Below are 24,183 nucleotides of genomic sequence, written 5' to 3'. Positions count from 1 at the left end.
CAGGTATACCAATGTTTGTTTCATTCTGCACTATCAGATGTGTGGATGCAAAAGCGATGTATCTTTTTCAAGAAATAATCAGTACAGATTGGATCCCTAAACATGAGGATCACGATCAATTAAGACAGGGGAGGGTGGAGAATCAGATACAGGCCTGGCCACCCTTCCAGGGGGAAAAGCAGAAACAGGTGAAGGATGACAGAGTGGGGGATGCCCGAGACAGGCAGGGGAAGGAAGGAAAAGAGGGATTTGTGGGGGAATATATGTGGATGCTGGAACGGAGGCATGATTGGAAGAATGAAGTAAAAAGGAAGAATGGGGGGAGTTCAAATGGAGGGGTTGAAAGGTCGATAAGTTGAAGTTACACTGTTTATCAATGTTATCTTTTGTTTGCAATCCTGTCCTAATAAGTGGCCTTTTACACTAATAAGTGAGTGTTGATGATTATGTCCCAATGCAAAACCTTAAAAGGGCCCAGCAATGAAGAAAAAATCTAAATGCGGCTACTCGGTTTCTTCCTTATCGTTCTGATCTAGAACAGGGGCTTGTAACACCCTGACAAAGTGACACATACTTGAGCAATGACATAAATGCTGTACTCCTATCATGTGCACTCTGTACTCGAACAGAGAACAATTAAGAAATTTCTAACCAAGAAAATGCCAGCAACTTGCACAAGATAAAGTGACAAAAATATAATAGACTTGTTCATTGTGCAAAACAATGCCCTGTTTCCATGATTTTTGCACTCTGCAAAATCTTGTTAAACCCCAGCAGATGTTTATCAGTCTTTCTGTCAAAAAATGCCTGGTCTCCATTACACTTTAACTTATGTTGTCGTGTACCTATCTGCAGATACTTTCCGTTCTGCATTAGAAAGCTAAACATGACGCCTGTGTGTATTTAAGGTTGCATTGAATGGAGATGGAAGCACAACCGGAAAAGAACATGAAGAAGTGGCGACGTGGCCTGGCGCTTAGAGCCAGTGGCATAACAAAACGTGAGCCCCCCCCTGCAAAGTACATGTAGGGGGCCTCTACCCCACCAAGTATGAAGCTGTCAGACCAGGGGACCACCGCCCGTTCACAGTATACTGTGCTGAGGAAGCACTTGGAGCTCACCCTCCCCTCCCCTGCACCACGGGGGCTGTGGGGGCTATTGTTACGCCACTGTCTAGAGCTGATATCCTCAGAGCGGAATCCCGGCTTCGGCTCTATGTCCTGTGATGCAAATATGCAGCACATGGTGATTTACTTACTTTGGGGAGTGTTGATACTAAGGTAGGTATGTAATCTTTTGATGGTCTACCTGATTGATCCAGAATATTCAGGGATAATGTGTTGTAGATTGTTTTGAGGTGCCAGTTCAATTTCGTGCATGAAGGAGTGAAGGAGTAAGAGTGTACTTTTTTTTGTAATAATAACTTTTGACTTTTGAAGAGTTGAAGGACTCAGAATTTGAAGAGATTGGACACATATACTCTATTGGGTTTTCATTGATTACCAGGTATTGCCCATTGGTGGGGTGGGGAAGTTTGTCTTAAATTGATACTAATGCTTTTTGCCCTTAGTGTGGGCTTATGAGCTTCATATATTTCTCATGAGTGTGCACAATGTCTCTAGGTTAACTTGGATCAGTTACCAGGATTTGTCTGATATTGTATCACAGTCTTTTATCAGTGGTATTATTTAGTAGCGCACGATGTTACTCACCAGTCACGATGGTGGTCACAATGAGTTTTTATATGTATTAACTGATTTGAGATGAATGAACATTACTTCATAAATCGACTATCCACAATATAAGTGAATAATGTCTTGGAATTGCTTGTATGCGTGTGCCTTGAATGTAGATATTCTGATCTTTATATTTATAAAGGGGACCTTTACTCAACAAGCAAGGCACTAAAGGGAACTACTTTTTAGGCAGATATATAGATGGTGTGCCAGCAAAATGCTGTAACTCGAAGTTAGGGGAACCAGTGGCTAAAGTGGGCTGAGCCATTGCCTCATGATGTATGCTACAGTGGGAAGCAGTTGCATGTGAATTACAATTTAGAGACCAATGGATGAAGAAGGTTAAAAAGCCCCTGTATCTACGTTTTGTATTAAAAACAATAGTCTGACGAAACAGCTAAAGTTCTTTCAAAGGCCAGACCTAAAGATGATACATCTTTCTTGGTGATTTCTGTCTCTCATGGGGAAGGCACAAAGACTTGCCAACCCTCAAACTCTACACCTTCCTAAACAGTTATGACCTACAATAAATGTGACCCACAAATGCCAAGGGAAGTACTGTGATAATGATTCCCAAAGTATGGGCAAACATTAAAAAAACATAACTGGCATTGGTATGCACAGACAGTCTGGCAGTCAAGAATGTAAAGCTATCTTCCATGATGCCATAATAGCAAAACCAAGCTCTTTGATTATTAATTACTTGCAGAGTGTTGATTGGTCAGATTCACTTTCTTAAATAAGAATTTAAAACCATTACCCAAGCAAAAACAAAACTGACTGGGCCCACCGACTTACAGAAACTACATTTTTGGAACTCAAAGAGATAACGGAAACTCAGCATAAACTCCCTACCTTGTACGAGTTGCCAGATGAACTTTGTGATTATAGTTTCATACTTTAATACCACTACAATGACATCGCTCCAAACTCACTGGTTACGAAAGCCAGCAAGTTTGCTAACCGTACTTCACAAATCTTAATTATTAAAGAAGAGCCGTTCATGACTTTGAAAAACATGCGAACACTTCTTTCTCTTTTAAATATGCATCTATTGAAATCAAAAAGACAGATCTGTTAGAAAATTAGTCTTCGTGATAAAGCTAAATACTTTAGAACGTAATCAAGTCAACAACAGACCTACGAGGTTTTTGACATGTTGAAAGACTTGCATACTTACGGAACTATATAAGATATTTGCACAGAACAACGAGATGAATTTACACATTTTTCTGCAATAAAATAAACCTATCAGATAGGAATTCTACTCCCCCACTTTCAAATGGCCAAATAGAAAGCAAACTCAAGGACCCAATTCAACCTATAGTCTGAAGACTCATTCAAAGAGAGAGTAAATCACATGAAAGACTCGAGCTATGCAGCTAATCCAGTCACTAAAACCATGCACTCACTTGTTAAACATGGTAACAAACAATAACATGTATTCTTAAGCGTGGCAAGTTTCCTAACCCTTTACCAATTTTTATATGCCAAACCATTGCTCTAAAACCCACCAGATGACTGAAGCTTCCTTGAGAACCTCCACTCCTTCATGGTCTAACATCTGTTATGAAAGTACTATTTGTAATAAAAAATTATGGAAAACTCAGTAAATTATTGAACCGTACTATCTATTTAAATGAGATTATCTCATTGACAATTCATCACAATGTTATGGTTACTTGATAATATAAAAAGGGAATGAAAGATTCAAGGACTACATTTACCACAGTGCTAAAAGGCCTTATTTGAAGCATGTTTACTAGAGGGTACACCCTTGTGAAACGTCCAATGCTCCTTTGTTTCAGTGTTTCAATAATTTGTGTTTATGTCTTGAAAGCTTATGGCTTTCAGAGATATTGGTCTGCACTAAAGATACCCTTGCCAGTACTTGAGTATTTTACAACTTGAAATTCCTCCAACATTCATGGCCAGTACCATCTAGCAAGAAAAATTCTTCTGGAGCGCTTTAATGCCCAACTATCATAATGTCAGGGACTACTTCGGTGTAAATTGAACTGTATTAAAGATTTAAATGGACTGAGATTGCCTCATTACAAATTAATTAAGATGTTACTGCTAAATGAAGAGTAAAAGGAAATGAAATATGTAAGGGCTACATCTGCAAAAATGGTATGGTAATTTGGAGCCTTACTGAAAGGATTCTTGCTGAAGGCACACACTTGTAAAATGTCCCCTGCTGCTTTGTCTGAATGCTATCACAATCTCTGTTTATATCTTTGAAACTTGAGGCTTTTAGTCTCTTGCAGTACTAGATTCTTTGGTGTTTTACTATTTGAATTGTTCTGTGGCATTTAAAGCCAAGGTCACCTAACTAGGTACCTGCTTCTGAAGTCCTTTAATGAAAGGCAAATGCTTTAACTAAAAAACATAACTCTATTGGTTACAATTCAATTTATGTAAATGTATTTATGTAGTTTTATATAGCACAAACAAGGCCCTATGGTGTTAGAGCACTGTGCAATTGAAAAACATGTTTTGTGAGAGCCCTTTAAACCAGTTGAACGATAACATGTTGAAGCAATATCAATCTAAGACACTGTATTAAGAGCTAAGAAAGATATTAACAACCACTATTAGTGAAGCGTTCAGGGGGTTAAAAGCAGGCAAATACAATACAAATAAATGCACTCACGCAGGAGCAGGATGACCACAGCATGGTACTTTTTCTGAAAGAAGAGAGCTTTCAGTTCTCTTTCAAATGTAGATACAGCAAATTCATAAGTATTGTGCTGCTGAAGAAGTAGTGAGACATAGTTCATCTCATTTGAATGCAGCTGTTTGAGTAGCAATGAATCAGAGGTTTGCAAGAGACTTTATCTGTGGGAGAATTTCAGCTTTTCTGCTTGATCGCTAGGGGTAGCTGTGTGTAGAGCTTTTTAGGTGATGCATGTTGTTTTGAATAGCACTATACCTTTATTGAGAAATGATTGTAGCTATATAATCATGGGAGTAATGTGATCAGACTTTTTGCTTTCAGAGGCAATCCTATGAGGAGTGAGCTGCATGAATCATTCCTAGAGAGAAGGGGGGGCTTGTATAATGGACTTCAGATGCTCCTCAGGCATGAATTGTTTGATATCCCGGAGCGATCTGAGTGGAAGTGAGTACTTCTGGCTGGTGCATTGATTTCAGACTGGAGCTTAAGTGGGAGTTGAGAATAACTCCTAATAGTTTGGCATTGTCAAGATGGTGGACTTCCTGTCTAGAAAGTGGTAATAGAAAATCAAGAACTGCAGTGGAATATTAGAGGTTTTAGGTGTAAGTAGGAACAATTCTATTTTATGAAAGTTAAGTTGTAGGTGGTAGGTAGTAATCCATTCTTGAATGGTTTCTAATGTTTTAGAGAGCAAAGAGATGTCGCTGGGGGGCGGGAGCTTTAGGTAGAGCTGAATGTTATCAGAGTACTGATGATAGGGGTTACCAGAGTTCTTCTGGATGATCCTGAGACTTTCCATGTAGACAGAGAACAGGGTGGGTGAAAGTCTATAACCCCTTGTTTATTTTCTTAGCCAAGTTGAAGAGAAAGCTCGAGATTTTAACTGCTTATGACCCAACCGATTAGACAGATAGGAACTGAACCATTTAGGAACATCTACCTCAATGCTCATTCTGTTTTTGAGTATGTTGATCTACAGAGCCTGATTTCCCTTGTTGAAGGTGGGAGGCATGGGTTTCCACTGTTGTGCAGCCATAGCACATTGTCCACAGTTTGGAGGAAGGAGTTTTCAGTGCTACACCCCTGTAAGATGCCAGATTGATAATTGCATGGAGATCATTGGTCTTGATGTTTTGCATATGCTGCAGAGGAAGGCAACTTCCCAAAACCTTTCCTATAATGGGTAGACCTGGTTTTGGATGAAATTTATTAAAATGATTTATGGCTGCTAAATGCTTTTTTAGGTTTAAATATTTTATTAATTTTACAGCAATTGTGAAACAATACAAAACTCTCACTTACAACCTCAGGCCGGTGAGGAACAATAAAGTGGAAGGATAGAGATAGTTAAGGAGACATAAAGATAAAAGATGAGTACCTATTGCGGTGAGCAGGTGTATATAGTGGTGTAGCTGGTATGTAAAGCACATTGTGGATCCAGCTAGAGTCCTCCTCTACAATATATAAAATTAGGCCGGTACTGAATATGTGGGTGTGAGGTGGTGAACCCATGCATAAGCAGGGCAAGTAAGTTCCACAAATTCTTGTGAGAGGTAGGTCAAACAAGGACCCCATGTTCCATCAAATTGGGGCAGTCTTTGCTCAGCTGTGGTCGTCAGCTTCTCCATGCCTGTTAAGTCCCAAAGTCTATATAGCCAATCTAAGTGTGTGGGTATAGTGTTGGTGTCCCATTGTGTTAACAAAACTTGCTCAGCTACACATATGGCCAGTGTGATGGCCCATCGCCTTAGCGATCTCAAGGGATTGTGTAAAACATCCGCAAGGTTTCGGAGAATATAGCGAGGAAACCTAGGGATCGTTATGTTATACATTTTGTCAATGGCGTCCAACACTTCAGACCAGTAGTGGTGGAGTTTTGGACATCTCCAAAGGAGATGTATCAGGGTCCCCTCCATGGTGCTTCCTCGCCAGCAGCTAGCATCTCCATCCCTCTTCCACCGGGCCACTGGTGCCGGAATGCAGTACCAATAGTTTTCCACCTTATGTAGCATCTCTTTACCAGAGGTGCTTAGTGCTGACGAGTTAGCCCGTTTGAGGATATCTGACCACTCCCTATGTGTGAAGGGACGTTCGCATTCCCTCTCCCAACAACGCTGTGCTGAGGATGTAGATGAGGCTTGTATAGGGTTAAAAAAAGCATATTTGTCTGAGAGTATGCTTTTGTTGGAACCTCTGGTTAGTAGTCATTTCTCAAATGGGAATGGGGGGTGGCTTGTGTGTGGCTTGATGGAGGGATGAGTAACCCAATGGCCTGTGGCGAAGTGCCACCATCGGGCATTTCCACGGATACCATATTGTTGTTCGATCTGTGCGAAGGTCAGAAGAGCAGATTCATCGAACAGATCACCAATCCTCTTACAATTTGCTGCTGCCACACAATATAACTAGGACCCTGATATGCGGGGGAAAGTCTGGGTTACCTATAATTGGAGTGAGCAGGGAGATTGTACTTTGTCCCAGACTCCCATTGTGGCTCTTAAAATAGGCGAGATATAAACTCCTGGTGGTCTATGGTGCTTAGGGAGAAAAGGCATCTTCCACATGTGTATGCCTGCGACAGCTTGATCTATGAAGCACCAGTGTTTTTCTGGAAGGGGTCTGGTCCACTCCGCTAAGTACCGCAGTTGGGCAGCCTGATAGTAATGAGTAAGATGATGGATCCCCAAACCACCCCTCTCCGAAGGCAGGTAGGTCTGCTTCTTGGCCATGCAAGCTTTTTTCCCATCCCAGAAGTAGTCCTCTATGTGGCGTTGTAGTTTAGTCAGCATGTGGGGAGGACGGGGCAGAGGCAATGTCTGCATGACGTATAAGATTGTAGTTAACAAGGTCATTTTAACTGCTGCAATGCTGCCCAGCGAGGAGAGTGCATAGGCCCTCCAGGAATGAAGGTCTCAACAGCAAGGTGCCGTAGTTAGATACCGCGGTTTGAACCGTGGTTGAATGGATCCGTAGTCCCAAATACATCACTCCCTGTGTGGCGTTGTAAAATAATTTGGTTTGTGGCTGAGGCCGTCAGGTTTACAATCTGAGATTTTTGTAAGTTCACCTTAAACCCAGAGGCCTTTCTTAAAGCGTCCAACTCCTCCATCAGCGGAGGCAAAGAATGAAGGGGATGTGTCAGGGTCACCATGACGTTGTCTGCATAAAGTGCTAGCTTATGTTCTTGTCCCCCCATATGGATGCCAGTTATTATGGGGTTTCGATGAATACACTCAGCAAAGGGCAGTGCAAAAAGTAGTGGAGATGGTGGGCCCCGAGCAACATGAAAAGGGGAGGATGTTAGTACTTTAACCTGGACCACCGCCTTAGCGCTCGCAGGTAAATCCGGCTTGGTCCGGATCGACAATGCTTTGCATATAGGGTGCTTATCAATTCTCCAGGATAGGGGTAAATATCTTGGCATCCACATTTATTAATTAAATTGGACGATAAGAGGGGCAGTGTAGCGGATCCTTACCTAGTTTGGGTAAAACTGTGATAGTGGTGAGTTTCATGGATTCTGTAAGGGAGCCCGTGGTGCTGAAGGAATTATACAGACAGGTGAGTATAGGGGCCAATTGATTAGCAAATAATTTATAGAATTCTGAGGAATAACCATCATCCCCAAGAGCCTTACCAGGTTGTAAACTGGAGATCGCAGATAGCACTTCATCCACACTGATGTCCTGATCTAAACACAAAGCACCTAAAGTGGGTAAATACTCTAGCGGTGTTTGCACTAAATATGATAGAAACTCTCCTTCTGTTAAGGATTCAGTGGAATAGAGCTGGGCATCAAATTGCTCGAAGGCTTGGGCGATTTGCCCATCCTGGTCTAGGCGCTAGCCCTGGGGTCCCTCCAGTGCCATTATTCGATTTCAGAGTGCTTGGGCCTGCAGGCAGTGCATCAGAAGGCAGCTGGCTTTATTGTTCCCCACATAAAACTTTTGTTTGGTGCTGACCAGAGCATATGTTGCTCTGTCCATGTCCAGTGCCCAAAGTTGTTTACTAGTTATGTTTAATTGTCGGCGTATCTTAGGAAATCCTGTCTGTTTGTGATCGATTTCTAGCTCCTTTATCCATCCCTCAAGCATGACCCTTTTATCCCTCTGATCTCTATGAAGTCGGGTTGCCAGGGCAATCAGATGGCCACGAAGGACAGATTACAACGTATCCCAAAGTGTTGCAATGGTTGTGTCAGGGAGATCATTGTGTCCCAGAAATTCAGTAATGGCTCCCGACAATTCTGTGATGTGTGTTTCACTGGTGAGGAGTCAGTGATTAAGGCACCAGCTGTACTGTTGAGGAGCTAGGCCTGTGAGAGATATGATGATGTGGAGAGGAGTATGGTCCGAAAGTGCTACCATTCCTATAGCTACCTGAGTGATGGACAGTAGAAGGTGCGGTGTGGCTAGATAGAGATCTATTCGCGCATACGTCTGGTGGGCCACCGAGTAGAAGGTATAATTCCTCTCTGTGGCATGGCGATAGGGCCAGACATATGTGAGTTCATAGTTGGTCAATTGTCCCAAGCCCTGCATGGAAAATGCCCTCGTCTGTCCCACCCGCTGTGCAGATCTGTCTAATCCAGAATCGGGTACTAAATTGAAATCCCCTCCAATTCATACATCCATATCTGTAGTGGCTATCACCCTGCCCAAGGCTTCTAAAATAAAAGCCTCCTAATGTTCATTGGGTGCATAGAGTGTAGCAATCGTGAAGGTGTGCTAACGTAATGTGATGCGGAGTGACAGTAGCCTGTCATGGATATCAGCCTGTGTCTGAACTACTTTGCCTTGCCTGGGAAGTGGGAGGCCAAAAGAATAGCTACTCCAGCCTTTTTCCCTGTGCCAGGGGAAAAGTATTGTCGATCAAACCACTTGGACCTTAAATGCTTCCAATCTGCTTGCACAAAGTGAGTTTCCTGTACCAGACAAATATCACATTTGGAGTACCGGATCGAGGACAGAAATGCTAAACATTTTGCAGTCGCGATTAGCCGCCGGATATTATAGCAAATAATGTGTATCATTGGCGAATCAATATGGAAGTGTATGCTTGTGGGGTAGACCCCGGGCTGTCCGGAAATAGCCAACTCTCATCCCATGGAAAGATAAAAGACACCAACTAAGTCTTGCTGTACATAATAGGTAGGAAAGAGGGAGAAAAGAAGTAGCACAGATTGCCAAACTGAGAAAGAGAAATAGAACCAATGTGGTTTTTCCCAGCACCGCATCAAACCAACAGTTTGGGGTCCATGTTGAGGCATCTCTGTTAGAGCGGGGATCCCCTCCATGGGGTAAGAAGCCCCACTGATGGTACATGTCCTTCTTGAACAATGAAAAAGGGCCTGTTAGAAATGGGGTTTTTGGTTGGCAGTCAGGTTACCCCCTGTCCAAGCAAAAGCCCTCACTCTAGTCAGGGTAAGTCACACACAATCCAAGATTATCCTGTGCCCACCCTCTGGTAGCTTGGCACGAGCAGTCAGGCTTAACTTAGAAGGCAATGTGTAAAGTATTTGTGCAATAAATCATACAATACCACCATATAGCACCACAAAAATACACCACACAGTGTTTAGAAAATATATATAATATTTATCAGGATAATTGTAGGTCAAAAAGAATAAAGTTGCAATGGGAAATTTGTAGAGATATCACTGAAAAGTGATATAAAGTGTCTTAAGTCTTTAGAATATAAACAAAGTCTCTTTCAAGCACAAGTACCTGGTTTGGAGTGGAAAAATCTCCTCAGAGGGCCACAAAGGAAGAGGTGCGTGGAAAAAGGATGTGTGCGTCGATTTCTCCCCAGCACACACGGACTCGCGTCGTTATTTTCCACGCGGGGAAGTCGTGCGTCGTTTTCCGGCGCGCGGACATTCTCTTTCTGTGGATCGCGGGGATTACCAGATGTCCCGGGTCTGTGTGTGGATTTTCCTGCTTGTTCTCCGGCCGCGCGTCGGTCTGCGGGGCTGACCGTCGAAAATACGATCTCACGGCAGGCGTCGTGTCGATTTCTCCTCTAGACGTCGGTCTGCGGGGCTGTGCGTCGAAATTACAATCTCACGGCAGGCGTTGCGTCGATTTCTCCTCTAGAGGTCGGGCGGCGTTGTCCTTGCGAAGCCGTGCGTCGGATTTTTGGTTGTCCCAAGAGCGTCGCGTCGATCAGCGTCGGTGTGCGGCGTTTTTCTTGCCGCGGAACAAGCTGTGCGTCGAAATTTTCGGCGCACGGAGCGTCCAAGTGAAAAAGAGAAGTCTTTTTGGTCCTGAGACTTCAGGGAACAGGAGGCAAGCTCTATCCAAGCCCTTGGAGAGCACTTTCACAGCCATACAAGAGTTCAGCAAGGCAGCACGGCAACAGCAAGGCAGCAGTCCTTTGTAGAAAGCAGACAGGTGAGTCCTTTGAGCAGCCAGGCAGTTCTTCTTGGCAGGATGTAGTTTCTGGTTCAGGTTTCTTCTCCCGCAAGTGTCTGATGAGGTAGGGCAGAGGCCCTGTTTTATACCCAAATGTGCCTTTGAAGTGGGGGAGACTTCAAAGAGTGGCTAAGAAGTGCACCAGGTCCCCTTTCAGTTCAATCCTGTCTGCCAGGGTCCCAGTAGGGGGTGTGGCAGTCCTTTGTGTGAGAGCAGGCCCTCCACCCTCCCAGCCCAGGAAGACCGATTCAAAATGCAGATGTATGCAAGTGAGGCTGAGTACCCTGTGTTTGGGGTGTGTCTGAGTGAATGCACAAGGAGCTGTCAACCAAGCCCAGCCAGACGTGGATTGTAAGGCACAGAAAGATTTAAGTGCAAAGAAATGCTCACTTTCTAAAAGTGGCATTTCTAGAATAGTAATATTAAATCCGACTTCACCAGTCAGCAGGATTTTGTATTACCATTCTGGCCATACTAAATATGACCTTCCTGCTCCTTTCAGATCAGCAGCTGCCACTTCAACAGTGTATGAGGGCAGCCCCAATGTTAGCCTATGAAGGGAGCAGGCCTCACAGTAGTGTAACAACTAATTTAGGAGTTTTACACTACCAGGACATATAGCTACATAGTTACATGTCCTGCCTTTTACCTACACAGCACTCTGCTCTAGGGGTTACCTAGGGCACACATTAGGGGTGACTTATATGTAGAAAAAGGGGAGTCCTAGGCTTGGCAAGTACTTTTAAATGCCAAGTCGGGGTGGCAGTGAAACTGCACACACAGGTCTTGCAATGGCAAGCCTGAGACAAGGTTAAGGGAGCTACTTGAGTGGGTGGCACAACCAGTGCTGCAGATCCACTAGTAGCATTTAATCTACAGGCCCTAGGCACCTGTAGTGCACATTACTAGGGACTTATAAGTAGATTAAATAGTTCAATTAGGTATGATCCAAGGTTACCATGTTTAAAGGGAGAGAGCATATGCACTTTAGCACTGGTTAGCAGTGGTAAAGTGCGCAGAGTCTAAAAACCAGCAAAAACAGTATCCAAAAAGTGGAGGGAGGCAGACAAAAAGTTAGGGGTGACTACCCTAAGGCTGTCAGGTCTAACAGGGCCCATATGATCTGTCTTTGCTTGAAGCCTGGAGAGTAGTAGGTTGTTCCAGCATTAGGCTTCTCTGCGTGGTAATAGTCAAGCAATCATCTCTCTGTCATTTTCTAGCTCGGAGGCTTGATTCCAGGGATTCCCAAGTGCTTTTTTAAAAAGGGACAAGACCTGACCAATTTTCAGGCAGTCAGGTAAAATTCCTTGAGAGAGATAGAAGACTTAATCAACTAGGTCCAATAGGGTAAGTCCCCCAGGAGAGTTATTTAGCAATCTTTTAAGGCACTGCATGAGTGAAGTGGTTTTCTGATTTTCTGATTTCACATTAAGAATGGCGTTAAGAATTGTGTTTAAACAGATCATTCTTAGTGACCTGCTTAAAGTTGGACCAATTCTGCTGTGCTTTGAAGCTGAGCATGGGAATATCAGCAGTGTCTGTTATTGAAGGAAGAAAGTCCTCCTCAAATAGACTGTACTTACTCATCAGAGAAGCGCACAAACACATCACATTTGCTTATGGGGACCTTAAAGGTGAGGGTATTTTAAGACATGTTGGATCACTTTACAGTGTCAAAGGGGGCATTTGAACAGTCATTGGAGTTATCTAACAAGAAGTTGATGTATGTGGCTATTTCCATTTTTATAGTTATTCATGGCTGTCTGAAAATGTCATAGGCAGATGACTAAGGGGAATTATCTCCATCTATTCTCTGTACTTCTGAGGGTTTTTCTCTCTTTGTATAGATTTGTGGAAAACCATGGAGCCAAGGACTCTGGTCTCTTCTTTTTCTGTCTGAGGGGTCCTAGACCATCAAGTAAGAAAATCAAGCAGTGATTATAATTAGTCCCTGAGATGTTGACATTTTGGTTGGGGCAGTGGAGGGAAGAGGGCTCATTGCCAAATAAGTCGGTATTTTTAGAGTCCCAAAAGCAGATGGACTTCTTTTTAGGTTTCCACAGGTTCTACAGTGATTGCCATGCAGCATGAACATATTCAGCACATGGTCAGTCAAATCCACTGGAATCGGGTGATTAATTAATCCTAAGGACTCCTTGGAGATGATGAGATCAAGAATGGCTCCTTTTTTGTAAGTGGGGTTGCCAAGGTATGGCGGAAGATTGTTGTCCTGCATGAATGAAGATAGCAGGTGTTAACAGATGTATCTTTGTGATCACCCAAATGGGGATTCAGGTCTCCAAGTAAGACATTGAGGTCTGTAACCAGGATCTGATTGGATAAGTAGTCCACTCAATCATCCAAGATGTAGTGTTGTCACCTGGGAGGTGGTAGACGATGCTGAGCCTGATTTTCAGAGAGTTAGGAGAAGCTCTTTCCGAAGCAGGCACTGAAGTGAAGAGTACTGACCTGTGTGTGAAAGGAGATTGTCTCACTTCAAATAAATCGGTAATGAATCAATATTTCACTGCTAAATTAACAAGCATTGGCTACTCCAATTGGCCTTGGTTCTAAATGGCCAAGTAAATCCTCCTTTTCTGTTTTTCACTTCTGATGAATTCTGCTCAGAGCTGATGATAAAAGCATTTTTAAATGGGCTAGTGAGTCTTCTACTAGTTGTAAAACCCTCATCTTGCCAGCATCACATCTCTTCTAACACTGTTATTGGTCTACTTCCAGTGCCAGTCCGTGGAATCTCAACCACCTCATTCTCCAGTCCATAGATGTGTCTGTGCACTTTGTCACGCATTTCTTTCACTGAATTTAAAGTGTTTTCCCAACTCCTCTGGCAGGGGCCAGCGTATAGCATTCTAAATCCTTCTGCAAATCCTACACCCAACTTCTCTGTAGTGCTACTTCACTGTTATTTGCTCAACAACAGAACCATTGTCTTCAGTATATTTACTGGCCCTTTCCCATAGACCCTTGCGTCACCTTAATCTCTTGCTCCACCATTATTTTAACATTCAGCTCTCGTGTCTCACCTTGTATAGTGACCTAAGGCATATTCCCTTATTAAAATACCAGCAGTCTTCAACAATCCCACTCAGGCCCTTATTCCCCATCCCTCCCATGGTGAGGTGGCCCTGGAATGGCCGATGGGAAAAGGCAACCTGCTCACTATATGACTCTGAATTCTCAGTAATGGTCTTGTTGGAGTCATAGGCTGAAGCCACAATTCATTGTCATTCTCCTCCAAACCTTTGAAGGGTTCAGTGCCCTCCAGGCTTGAAGCTCTTAGTCATTGCTCAGCCAAGACAGCCCTTTGAAACCTATCTAAGCTGCCCTAATGATATCCAGTATTTAAACAGTGCCACACTGCTCTATGGGCCAGTTGAACTGTCTTGTTGAAATTGCTGTAACACCTAAGCCTTAAAATAACTTTTGTAAGAAGAGATTGTGGAAAATTGCACAATTTCCCCATAATTGTCTTAAAATTATGTTAAGACTGCAACACTTTTAGAGAGGGTTAGGAATTGTTTGTCACCTTATGAAATTTTCAGAAATATTTCACATATTATCTCACAGAGCTAATGGCTTTTAGCAAGTTTATGTACAAGTGGTGCTGCAGAGTGCACTATTTGGTCAATTTCTCCCCATTTTCCAGAAGGAAAATACCCCCCAAACCACAACCAACAGAGAAAAAGCAAATCAGAAATGTTTGATTTGCTTGCTACGTATCAGCCCAGGTGTTGGACTTAGCCCTCTTTGCAGAGTCATGCCCAAATATTTGCCTTCACCACCCTCATTTTCACTGAATTCATTTCTGTTGGCTTTTTGGATCTGTGCACTTTACCACTGCTAAACAGTGTTAAAGTGCTTGTGCTCTCATTCTTAAAGATGATAACATTGGCTTACTTATGGCAAATGCCATAGCTTTTGTTGATATGGCACCATTACATGTATAACACAAACATACAACCATTTTTTTAAATGGGAGAAATTTAAAGTGCAAAAATGTTCATAACATGAATATTTTTTCTGCACTTTAAGTTTCTCGCATTTAAAAAATGACTGTAGTTTTCAGTTATACTATGGCACTGTGTTCTACTGGCCACTGGGGGCAAGGGACCTGCTATTTGTAAATGCAACACTTTGAAAAAAAAATGAGAAAATTAAATTGAAAAGTAATCACTAAGGTAACTTTTCACTTTCATTTTCTCCCATTTAAAAGCACTGAGAAATAGTATTTTGTGCTCACCTTCAATATTAAGTTGACAAGGACTTTTAGTTAAGAGTTAAATACTTTAGTGTGTCAATTCGTCACCTCTGTGCCTCTCTATGGGTTGTAAATCTGGCTTGCACTGCTCATTACCAGGCCCTGCAATCCGCAGACTGTTGATGATAATGTAAAGAAAACCCAGCCTTCTCTTAACTTTAAAAGAAAAATCTGGCCCTGTGCTTATTTAAAAATGAACTCGAGGTTGTGAGCTACCCTGAAGGTGTCTAGGAGCTACTGGTAGCTTGAGATGGACTGGTTGGAGACACCTAAAAGTATTATTTTATTTCTATAAATGCTGAAGGCATAGATTTACATGAGTTCCCCTTTCATGATATTGCTATTGCAAATCAAACCAATGGAAATATGAGACTATATTAAGCATGAGGGCTGAACCTACCACCGGGTCATGACCCTAGCTCCCATCCAGATCCAGTCTTTTCTATATTTTAAGCAAAAAGCAGAAAGTGATATGTGGATTGTGTATGTGATGTCTTCGTTTATGGCTGTATTTCTCTGGCAGATATTGATTGGCTAGTTGCCAATTGTTCTGTACATGTCATTAAAGTATAACATATGGCTGCTACAAGCCTGCGGTTGATTTCCTGAGTAGTCTATGTGCCAATCCACCTCGGAGGCCACTGCTGATTCAGAGCTCCGTGCGTGTGAAGCTCATCCAGTACATGTTTTTAATTTGATTTCTAGGATTGACAGTCTTGATTTTCCCCATTAAATAATCAACTAAATTGTGATCTTAAGCCCCGAAACACAAGGAAAAAACCTGGTTAGGATAAGCTGCTCCTGCATGGACACCAACCTGAAAGCTCTGCGGATTCCAGACTTTTAGAGAAACAAGGTGTGAAATAATCCTGTACAACAAATCGATGTTATAAATCCTGTGCATGGGCTTTCCTTTTTCTCTCTTTCAGCATCCGTACAAGTATTAAAAATAATCAGTTGGATAAAATAAATATATTTTCTAACTATATATTTTTTCTTTTAGCTTCTTTCATCATATTTCTACCGACAGAAGCAGGTATGTGCCATTTTCTCCAAGAGTATTTTTCACTTGATGTTTAATGGTATTCTGGCTTGTTTCAGTGACAGCATCCCAAACTGTATCCGGGGAATTAATCATATTGGCCATGAATATAGACATTCGTGTCTTTACAGTGAACTAGAGCATCCCAACTCATATAAATATTTATATTTACCGACCATGTCAAGCAGAAATTCAGTTCAGATGTATGCATTACTATAGCATAAATCTAGCCAAAAGGGAGCGCAGCTGTGTATTTGGTCAAATGCAAGCATAAATTCACCAAGAGGAGAGAAAGCTAGGATGTGGATGGTTAATGCACTGTGATGTAGCATTCTTTGATGAGGCAAGTCTTCAACTCTTTCCTATATTGGAGCAAACTTAGGGCGGCCCTCATAGATAAAGGAAATTTGTTCCAGATCCTAAATTCATAGATGAAAATTGCCTGCTGTCTTGTTTTTTGCAGATATTACATTGAGAGATACGTAAGAACACTGCAGTTTATGTTAACAGAAGCAAGTATTTGGGAGGTGCAATCAGTACAACACTTTAATATCTGCCAAATAAACCTGCCTCTAATGTCCTTATTGCAGTCTACTCATATAATTTCCCATCACCTGTTATAAGACAATGATGTAGCTAATCAATTAAAGTAACATATCCAGCTGAATTGTGATGTCACCATGCATGTTGTCCTAGTCAGTGTGAAAGGCAGGTCACAAAAAATATTAGAATTGCTGTTTAAACAGTGGAAACTGAAACACCATTTTAGCTAATCTGGGTTGTGGTAGAGAAAAGAGATTTGTACAAGAAGTTTATTTTCTGCACAGCCATAGCACAATGCGAGAAAGCAAGGCTTTCTATACCCTTTATCACACAATCTGAACTACTGCAATTATTATTTAAAGAAACATATTACTGAATTTGTTTTCAGATTCCAAATTTTTTCTGCACATCTACAACCGTACTTATTCCATAAAAAAGAGCATGGGTCAAGGGCTTCACATTTTTGGGCAAAGGATAATTGTGTGACCATGTGATTTTATGAATAAAACCCCCTATGCTGCACGTTCTTTTGCTATTGCAAATTACATCAGAGTTCCATGACTTTATACAAATTCAACTTTTAGCCTCCTTCCTCTGTACATCATTGCAATGTATGTAGTGAGTGCTTTATCTCATATATAATACATGGCATTCTGTAATCTCTGTATAAACTCCAGTGTCAATTTCTTTTATAATCAGTGACTTTTGAGTACCAAGTAGCTGATTAAATCAGAAATTGACTATTATAAGGTTATTGCAGTTGAGTTCTGACATCACAATGCCTGCTGCCAGCGCCAGAAGCCGTGGTGAAAGGCAGCTCAGGTTCAGGGGCATAATTAATGCAGCTGTTTAGCAATGAAAATGCTTTTCTTTCTTCTGCTCTGTTTTAGTCTCTTACAATGACAAGCTGAGAGAATATGTTTATTTTTTTTCCACTCCTTAGATTTCAGCATGTTTCCTCATGTTCCGAGCTACTGCATATTTAAAAAAAAAGAAAATGACTTGTATCAAACTCTTTTTAATATCTGTTTACAGCAAATATCTAACTTCTGCTCTATTTTAGTCTCTTACAATGACAAGCTGAGAGAATATGTTTATTTTTTCCACTCCTTTGATTTCTGCATGTTTCCACATGTTCCGAGCTACTGCATATTTAAAAAAAAAAAAGAAAATTACTTGTATCAAACTCTTGTTAATATCTGTTTGCAACAAATTTCTAACAGGTTTTTGATGTGCTCAGTTATGAACTAGAGGTTTTATTTTTATTTCTTCATGTTTGCAAACATGCTTGCTCTTTCATATGAAAGAGCTGCGCACCAAGGTTTTAGGTCATTTGTGGGAAAGGTGATGGTGACCATGTATTATATGGGGTAAGGTACCCCCTGGTGTACGAGATAAGGCCTTGTTCCTGTATATGGTTATGGAGCTCCTTGGAGGCTTCCAATATTCTTACAATGTACGGCACAGAGTACTTTATCCCTTATATAATAACATATGAGGACCTGTAATCACTATACCAAAAACATGTGACTAATTTTGATATTACAGCCCATTTGTGAAATCACTACTTATATCATATCTAATAAGAAGATAACATCACCAAATTACTTTAATCTGATATGAGAGGCCATGTAAAATCTGAATACTTCCTACTGTAGCTAAAAATAGAGCTTTATTGACAGATGAAAACTACCACTTAAAAAACTGAGGGCAGCTTTTCAGCTTCCCTTCTTTTGAACTTTCTCTACATACAGAAAATCCACTCATTAGCTATTAGCGCTTATGGTATTTTTTATTACAATGCTGTAGTTTAGTACAGCACAATGCAAATGTATTTGCATGTTACCCCTGATTCTAAATCACAAGACTACTATGGAGCGTGACCCTACATTAAGATGTTGAAAATGTGTGATTTCAACAAATTACAAGCTCTATATTGATTGTGTTCATAGTACAAGTAGCAAATATATTTTACTTTATCTGCAGCAATGAGAGAGACCCTGAGATAGAGGAGTTCAATATGGTTAAGGTAAAGGGGTGATAGTATTAGCAAGTGCTATTAAGTAGGAATAAAATATATATGCATTATGTATGCACATAGGTAATGTTGAAGTTGTATGCCTTATTATGGACCCCAGCCTTATATCCCATTCCTCTATTTTATATCAGAATTCCATAGAGCCTTGTAATAGCCTCATAACACATGAGGTATTATGTCATATAAGACTGCAGTTACATTAAACATTATATACTAAAGTTCAGGAAGTGATGACCATATGTAACTTTAGTGGAGGGATAATGGTGCTGTTTAAGGTGATGGAGGTAGCATAACTAAGGTATACCTTTTCATTTTTTTCATAGCAATAACTAGCTATTCTTTCCATGCCACAAAACCTTTTTATGTATATGTTATTTGCATGGCAGAAGCTTAGGGCCTGATTTAGAACTCAGCTGACTGGTTACTCCATCATACCGGTGACGGCTATCCCGCTCACTAAAATCTAAATTCATAGGACATAATGGGATTTAGATTTCGAGGGACGGCCTATCTGTCACCATTGTGATGGAGTAACTCACCCGCCGAGTTCTAAATCAGGCCTTTAGTCCAAAGGCAGTGGAGCACTGTACAGGGAAAAAGGCAAGGATACATTCGACAAGTGTTTGGAGAGATAGCTGGTTTCTGGGAGTGGAACTTGCTGCATAGAGATGTAGAGGTCTTTAACACTGTGCATTTTCAAATCTTTCCTACATTAGAGCAGAGATGGGGCAGGCCTGATGGTTTCAGGGACATTGCTCCAGATCCTGGGTGCATAGACTTACACTTCTTTGTTTCCTGTCTGATTGTATCCATGTTGGTAAATCTGGTGAAAATGGGGAGCTTCTAAGCCAGACAATAGGAGTGCTTGTCATGACGGTTTTGCATATGATGCACATGTATTTAAAGATTGCAAGGGGAACCAGTGATATTCGATGATGAATGCTCTCTCATGGTTCCCATGAAGCACTCATTCTGTTAGATTATTAGCTCTTACTCTTCTTTCTACCATCAAATACCATTTATTTTCACTGCCTACACATGAAGCCTTACCCCACGCATCTAGCCATTGCTTAGTTTGAGCCAGGGTTTGCAGGTAGGGTCCACCAGCATTTATTTTTGGGGACCAGCACAATTTTTTCGTCAACAAACTCTTATCCAGAGCAAGAGAGAGAATACAAAAGGGGGAAAAAGTAGTGACAGGAAGATGGAAAAACAGTAACAAAGGGAGAAAACATGGATGAAAAAGAACCTGCAAGAGTGAGAAAACTCGGCAGGGAGTTCCTGGTGATGGATGAAAGAGGCATCAAGTGGAAGTAAGATTGTGTAGCCTTGGTATTTGCAACCCTGACTTTTCATAGTGCTGGTACCGGTTACGAAACAAAACTAGTCACACCGGCACTTATTATTTTACAAATTAAGCACTGCTCTATCCTGGTGTTCAGTAAGCTAACACTTTGAGTAGATGTGAGTGAATGACAAAACTGGATGAATTTAGGTGATTTGGCATCCAAACACATGTGGCCTATTAAATGGCTTAAACAGTAGAAATGAAGCATTGCTTGATTTTCTACATGCCACACAGACACTTTGGAATGGATTTTTGAATGATTACACACCACAATCCAAGCAGATCCATAATCATTAGCATGCCCTTTCTCAGTGAGGAAGGACCACTTTCAAGGACAAATGATTCAATTCAGAGAACACAATAATGTCATAAGCTAAAGCCAGTTTATTATTCCATTTATCTAAAAACAAATATCTGGAAGAACAATAGAGATTCGTTGTTGCGTAATCAACTCAACTTGCATTGGCATTCAAAGAATAAAAAACAAGGGAACAATTAATCGAAATTGGGCAGAAGGCCCAGTGCTCTGTGGTGCATTAAATATATAGAACAGACTCTTTATTCTGAATTTGTTCAATATTATGGTGTTCCAGAGGTGGAATCCATGGCCAGCCAACAGTTAAAATTTCGACGTTTAGACCATGTGGTCTTTTCAGGACATAACAGTCATCTGTCTTAATACCTGTAGTAGGTATAAATAAACAAAAGTGATCTCCGTTAGTAGAGATTTGGTCACCATAAAAATAAAAGTGTGTTCAAGGTATTCTTAATTGCAACTTAAAGCTGTACCCATGGACAACTGTCCGAAACAGTTGGAGAATTCTGTAAATGAACTATGAAGAAACGAAAATGGGCTCAGTCAAAATATATAATCCTATAGTATTTTGAGTCATAATAAACCCCAAAAGTATCCACAACCCGAGAACGTCAATAGCTGTTTCCCTAACATCACGGTACAGAGTTAAAAGACTGCCAAAACTATTGATCTTATGTGTAATGCAAGGTTTCAGAAAACTAGCTAAATGATTTAAAAATTAGCATTGGAAAAATTGCCGGCCTCATTTATAAGGCGCGTGGCGCCGTGTGGCGCAGCAAGTGCTTTTCTGCGCCACCCTGCGCCACCTGAAAAGGGTAGAAATGTGCAGTATCTATAAGATACAGTGCATTTCTGTCCTCTTACCCTGAGCTAGCGCACATATTGCTGACTAGTTCCAACGCAGGAACCCTTGCACCATTGTACAAGGGTGCCTGCGTTGTGGGGATGATTGTTTTTGTGCAGAAAGGGACGCCTTCCTGCACAAAAACAATCACAAGAGGTGTTTTCCTCTTTCTGTGTGTGCTGCACAATGCAACACACATAGAAAGATGAAAAAACAGGGAGAAACAAAGATTTCTCCCCGGTGCATCATTCTTCTGCCACCCCGGAGGTGGCGTAGGAATCTGATGCATCCCAGACTTGTAAATCTTGGAAAACTCAAATTTTTTCTAGTTCTGTGGATGTTGCATGGGAACACCCCAAGCAAGACCCACAGAACGCACCTTTCATGAGGTGATATGCATGAAAGACGTCCATATTTACATGGCCATGAAAAGCCACGCAAGGTGGCTTTACATGGCCTCGTACCTATGTTCTGGCACACTGCGCCACCGGAACATCAAATAAATGATGCTTCATGGTGCATTATGCCGCTGAAGCCTCGTAAATGAGACCCCAAAAGAATACAAACTATCTAGTTGTACAAATGCACGAGTAGCGAAATTACATGGTAGGGTGACTTAGGCCTGTAGTTAGGCCAAATACTGGTGAGCAGCCAATGTGTCATAAAATAGAGCACCCAATGAGTAACTAGAAATGTGTTGGTTTGACAAAATATCATAATATCACAATTAATGGACCCTATAGTTATTTTAGTAAAGGAAAAAACCCAGATTTAGCATACAACATATATTGTAAGTAGTATTTTAATAGATAGTAATTAAATTTGTGCCATACTTACAAGATTATAATTGAGTCTGATAGCAATGGATAACTGACAAATCCAACTGTTCATGTCTGCATTCACGAATAAGATAAAGATGAGTGATTGTGGGTGGGATATGTAAAAAAATAACTCCAAGGCATAATGCAAAGTGTGATGAAATTGAGCTTATGGACCAGTGGGCACCATGTAGGGTGTGCATTAAATGGGGTTGGCAACAACTCCACGTATAAACATGAATCTTTTGGAAGATGTTCAGGTGGATTATGAGGTTTTTAGGGTTCAGGGATGAATAGAGTTTTGGGGTGGTGAGGACTTTTAGGGATCAGGACTGGGTGAATTTTAGGAATGATGAAGGTTTTTAGGGATCAGGAATACATGGATTTTAGTGGTGGTGAGATCTTTTTAGGGTTCTGGGATAGGTGGAACGTAGAGGTGCTGAGGTGCTTCCAGGGTTCACAGATTGATGGAGTGAGTAGAGTTTAGGCGTGTTTAATAGTTTGTAGGTTTCAGGAATGGTGGGGTTTAGTGGTGATAAGGGGTTTTAGGGACCATGGATCGGTGTGGTGTATGGGTAAAAATATTTTTAGGGTTCAGAAATGGGTGGAGTTTAGGGTGGTGAGAGGTATTAAGGGCTCAATGATGGGTGGGTGTAGATGTAGAAAGGGCCTGTAGGTTTGGGGTGGTAAAGGGTTTTTAGGGGTCATAGATAGGAGTTTTTTAGGTGTGGGGAGGGTTTTTAGGGTTCAGAGATAGGTGGGATTTAGGGGTGGGGCTTTAAAGGTTTAGGGCTGGGTGGGATTGAAGTGTATAAATGTGTGTAGTTTATGCGTGATGGGTGGGTTTAAGGAGGTAAGGAAGGAAGGTGTTTCGGAGTTGTGATGTGCTCATTGATGAATGGTGCTTTGGAATGTTGAGGTGTCAGCAAATTGAAAGTATCCAAAATAATTGTTTGACAAGATGTGAATCCAAAATAATCTCCCATGAACTAAATACTGAAATAAATAGCTGACAAAAATGTTTCCTAAAATAAGACCTGCAGACACTGCATTTATACCTTAAAACAAATATAGGCCCTCATTATGTCAATGGTGGTAATCACCGCCTAGTGCCGTGGTGACGGCCGCCAAAACACCGTTGCCGCGGCTACCTACCGTCCGCCATATTATGACCACAGCTGGAATTCTACCAGAAGGCTGGTGAAATTCTGGCTGAAGCCGTGGCGGCAGACAGCAGTAAGGTGGCGCTGCTGCCAGCAGCAGTGCCACCCCAGTAGACCGCCGCAGACTGTATCATGACCCATGATATGGCCTGGAAGTGTTCTGCTGGCGGATGCTGCTGCTGGCAGCAGCGCCACGTCCTGTCTCCTGCAGGAGGACCCCCTACAAGCAGGTGCTCTGACAGGGGAGGTGGTCGAGGGTGTTGTGTGGGTGTATGTGGGGGTATGTTTCTGTGTGCGTGCATGCGGGTGTGTGGCGTGTGGAATGGATCTGTGCATGAATGGTTGTGAGTGTGCGTGTATGTTGTGTTGTGTGAATGCGTGTGTGCTTGAATGTATGTCAGTGTGTGTGGATGTGTGTGTGAATGGATGTATGCATGCGAGGGTGAATGTTGGTGTATGGGTGTGTATGTTGGTACGTGAATGTGCGTATATGCCGTAGGGGTGTCTGGAGTGGGAGGGAGAGGGGGAGGAAAGACTCTGGGGAGGGGGAGGAGGGCGGGGATACCCCTATCAGTGACAGTGAAGGAATTCCCTGGCACTGAAAGTGCCTCCTGCCATGGTTTTTGTGGCGGTCAGGAAGCCATGAAAACCATGGCGGTAGGCGGGGTCATAATCCCGCGGGTGGGACAGTGATGGTCACCTGGCTGGAGACCGAAGTCTCCAGCCCGGCGGCCGTTACCGCCCTGGCAGACGGACTAGTATATTGACGGTTTGGCTTGAGCCAAACCGCCACTGAAAATTTTTTGGGGAGAGTACCGCCAGCCTGTTGGCAGTAGTTTTCTCCAAAATACCGCCATCCGCCAGGGTCATAATGAGGGCCATAATGCGAAGCCAATTGTAAAAAAAAAAAATATATACATATGTGATTTTTTTTTTTTATGGAAATGCCCTTCATCCTGTAAA

At 41.9% G+C, this 24,183-nt stretch overlaps 1 protein-coding gene across 6 annotated transcripts in view; it reads left to right on the top strand.

Annotated features, from left to right (window-relative positions):
- LOC138246189 (scavenger receptor cysteine-rich domain-containing group B protein-like) overlaps window positions 1-24,183 on the top strand; it is a 390,419-nt gene that overhangs the window by 34,457 nt on the left and 331,779 nt on the right. For all 6 annotated transcript variants that reach the window (XM_069200523.1, XM_069200520.1, XM_069200524.1 and 3 more), the window contains exon 2: window positions 16,112-16,144. In XM_069200523.1, the coding sequence (XP_069056624.1) occupies window positions 16,112-16,144 (33 nt within the window). The remainder of the gene's footprint in view (window positions 1-16,111; window positions 16,145-24,183) is intronic.

Source organism: Pleurodeles waltl, chromosome 7 (genome assembly GCF_031143425.1).
Source record: "Pleurodeles waltl isolate 20211129_DDA chromosome 7, aPleWal1.hap1.20221129, whole genome shotgun sequence".
Classification (NCBI taxonomy): Eukaryota; Metazoa; Chordata; class Amphibia; order Caudata; family Salamandridae; genus Pleurodeles; species Pleurodeles waltl.
This window is presented reverse-complemented; position numbering and strand designations above follow the sequence as displayed.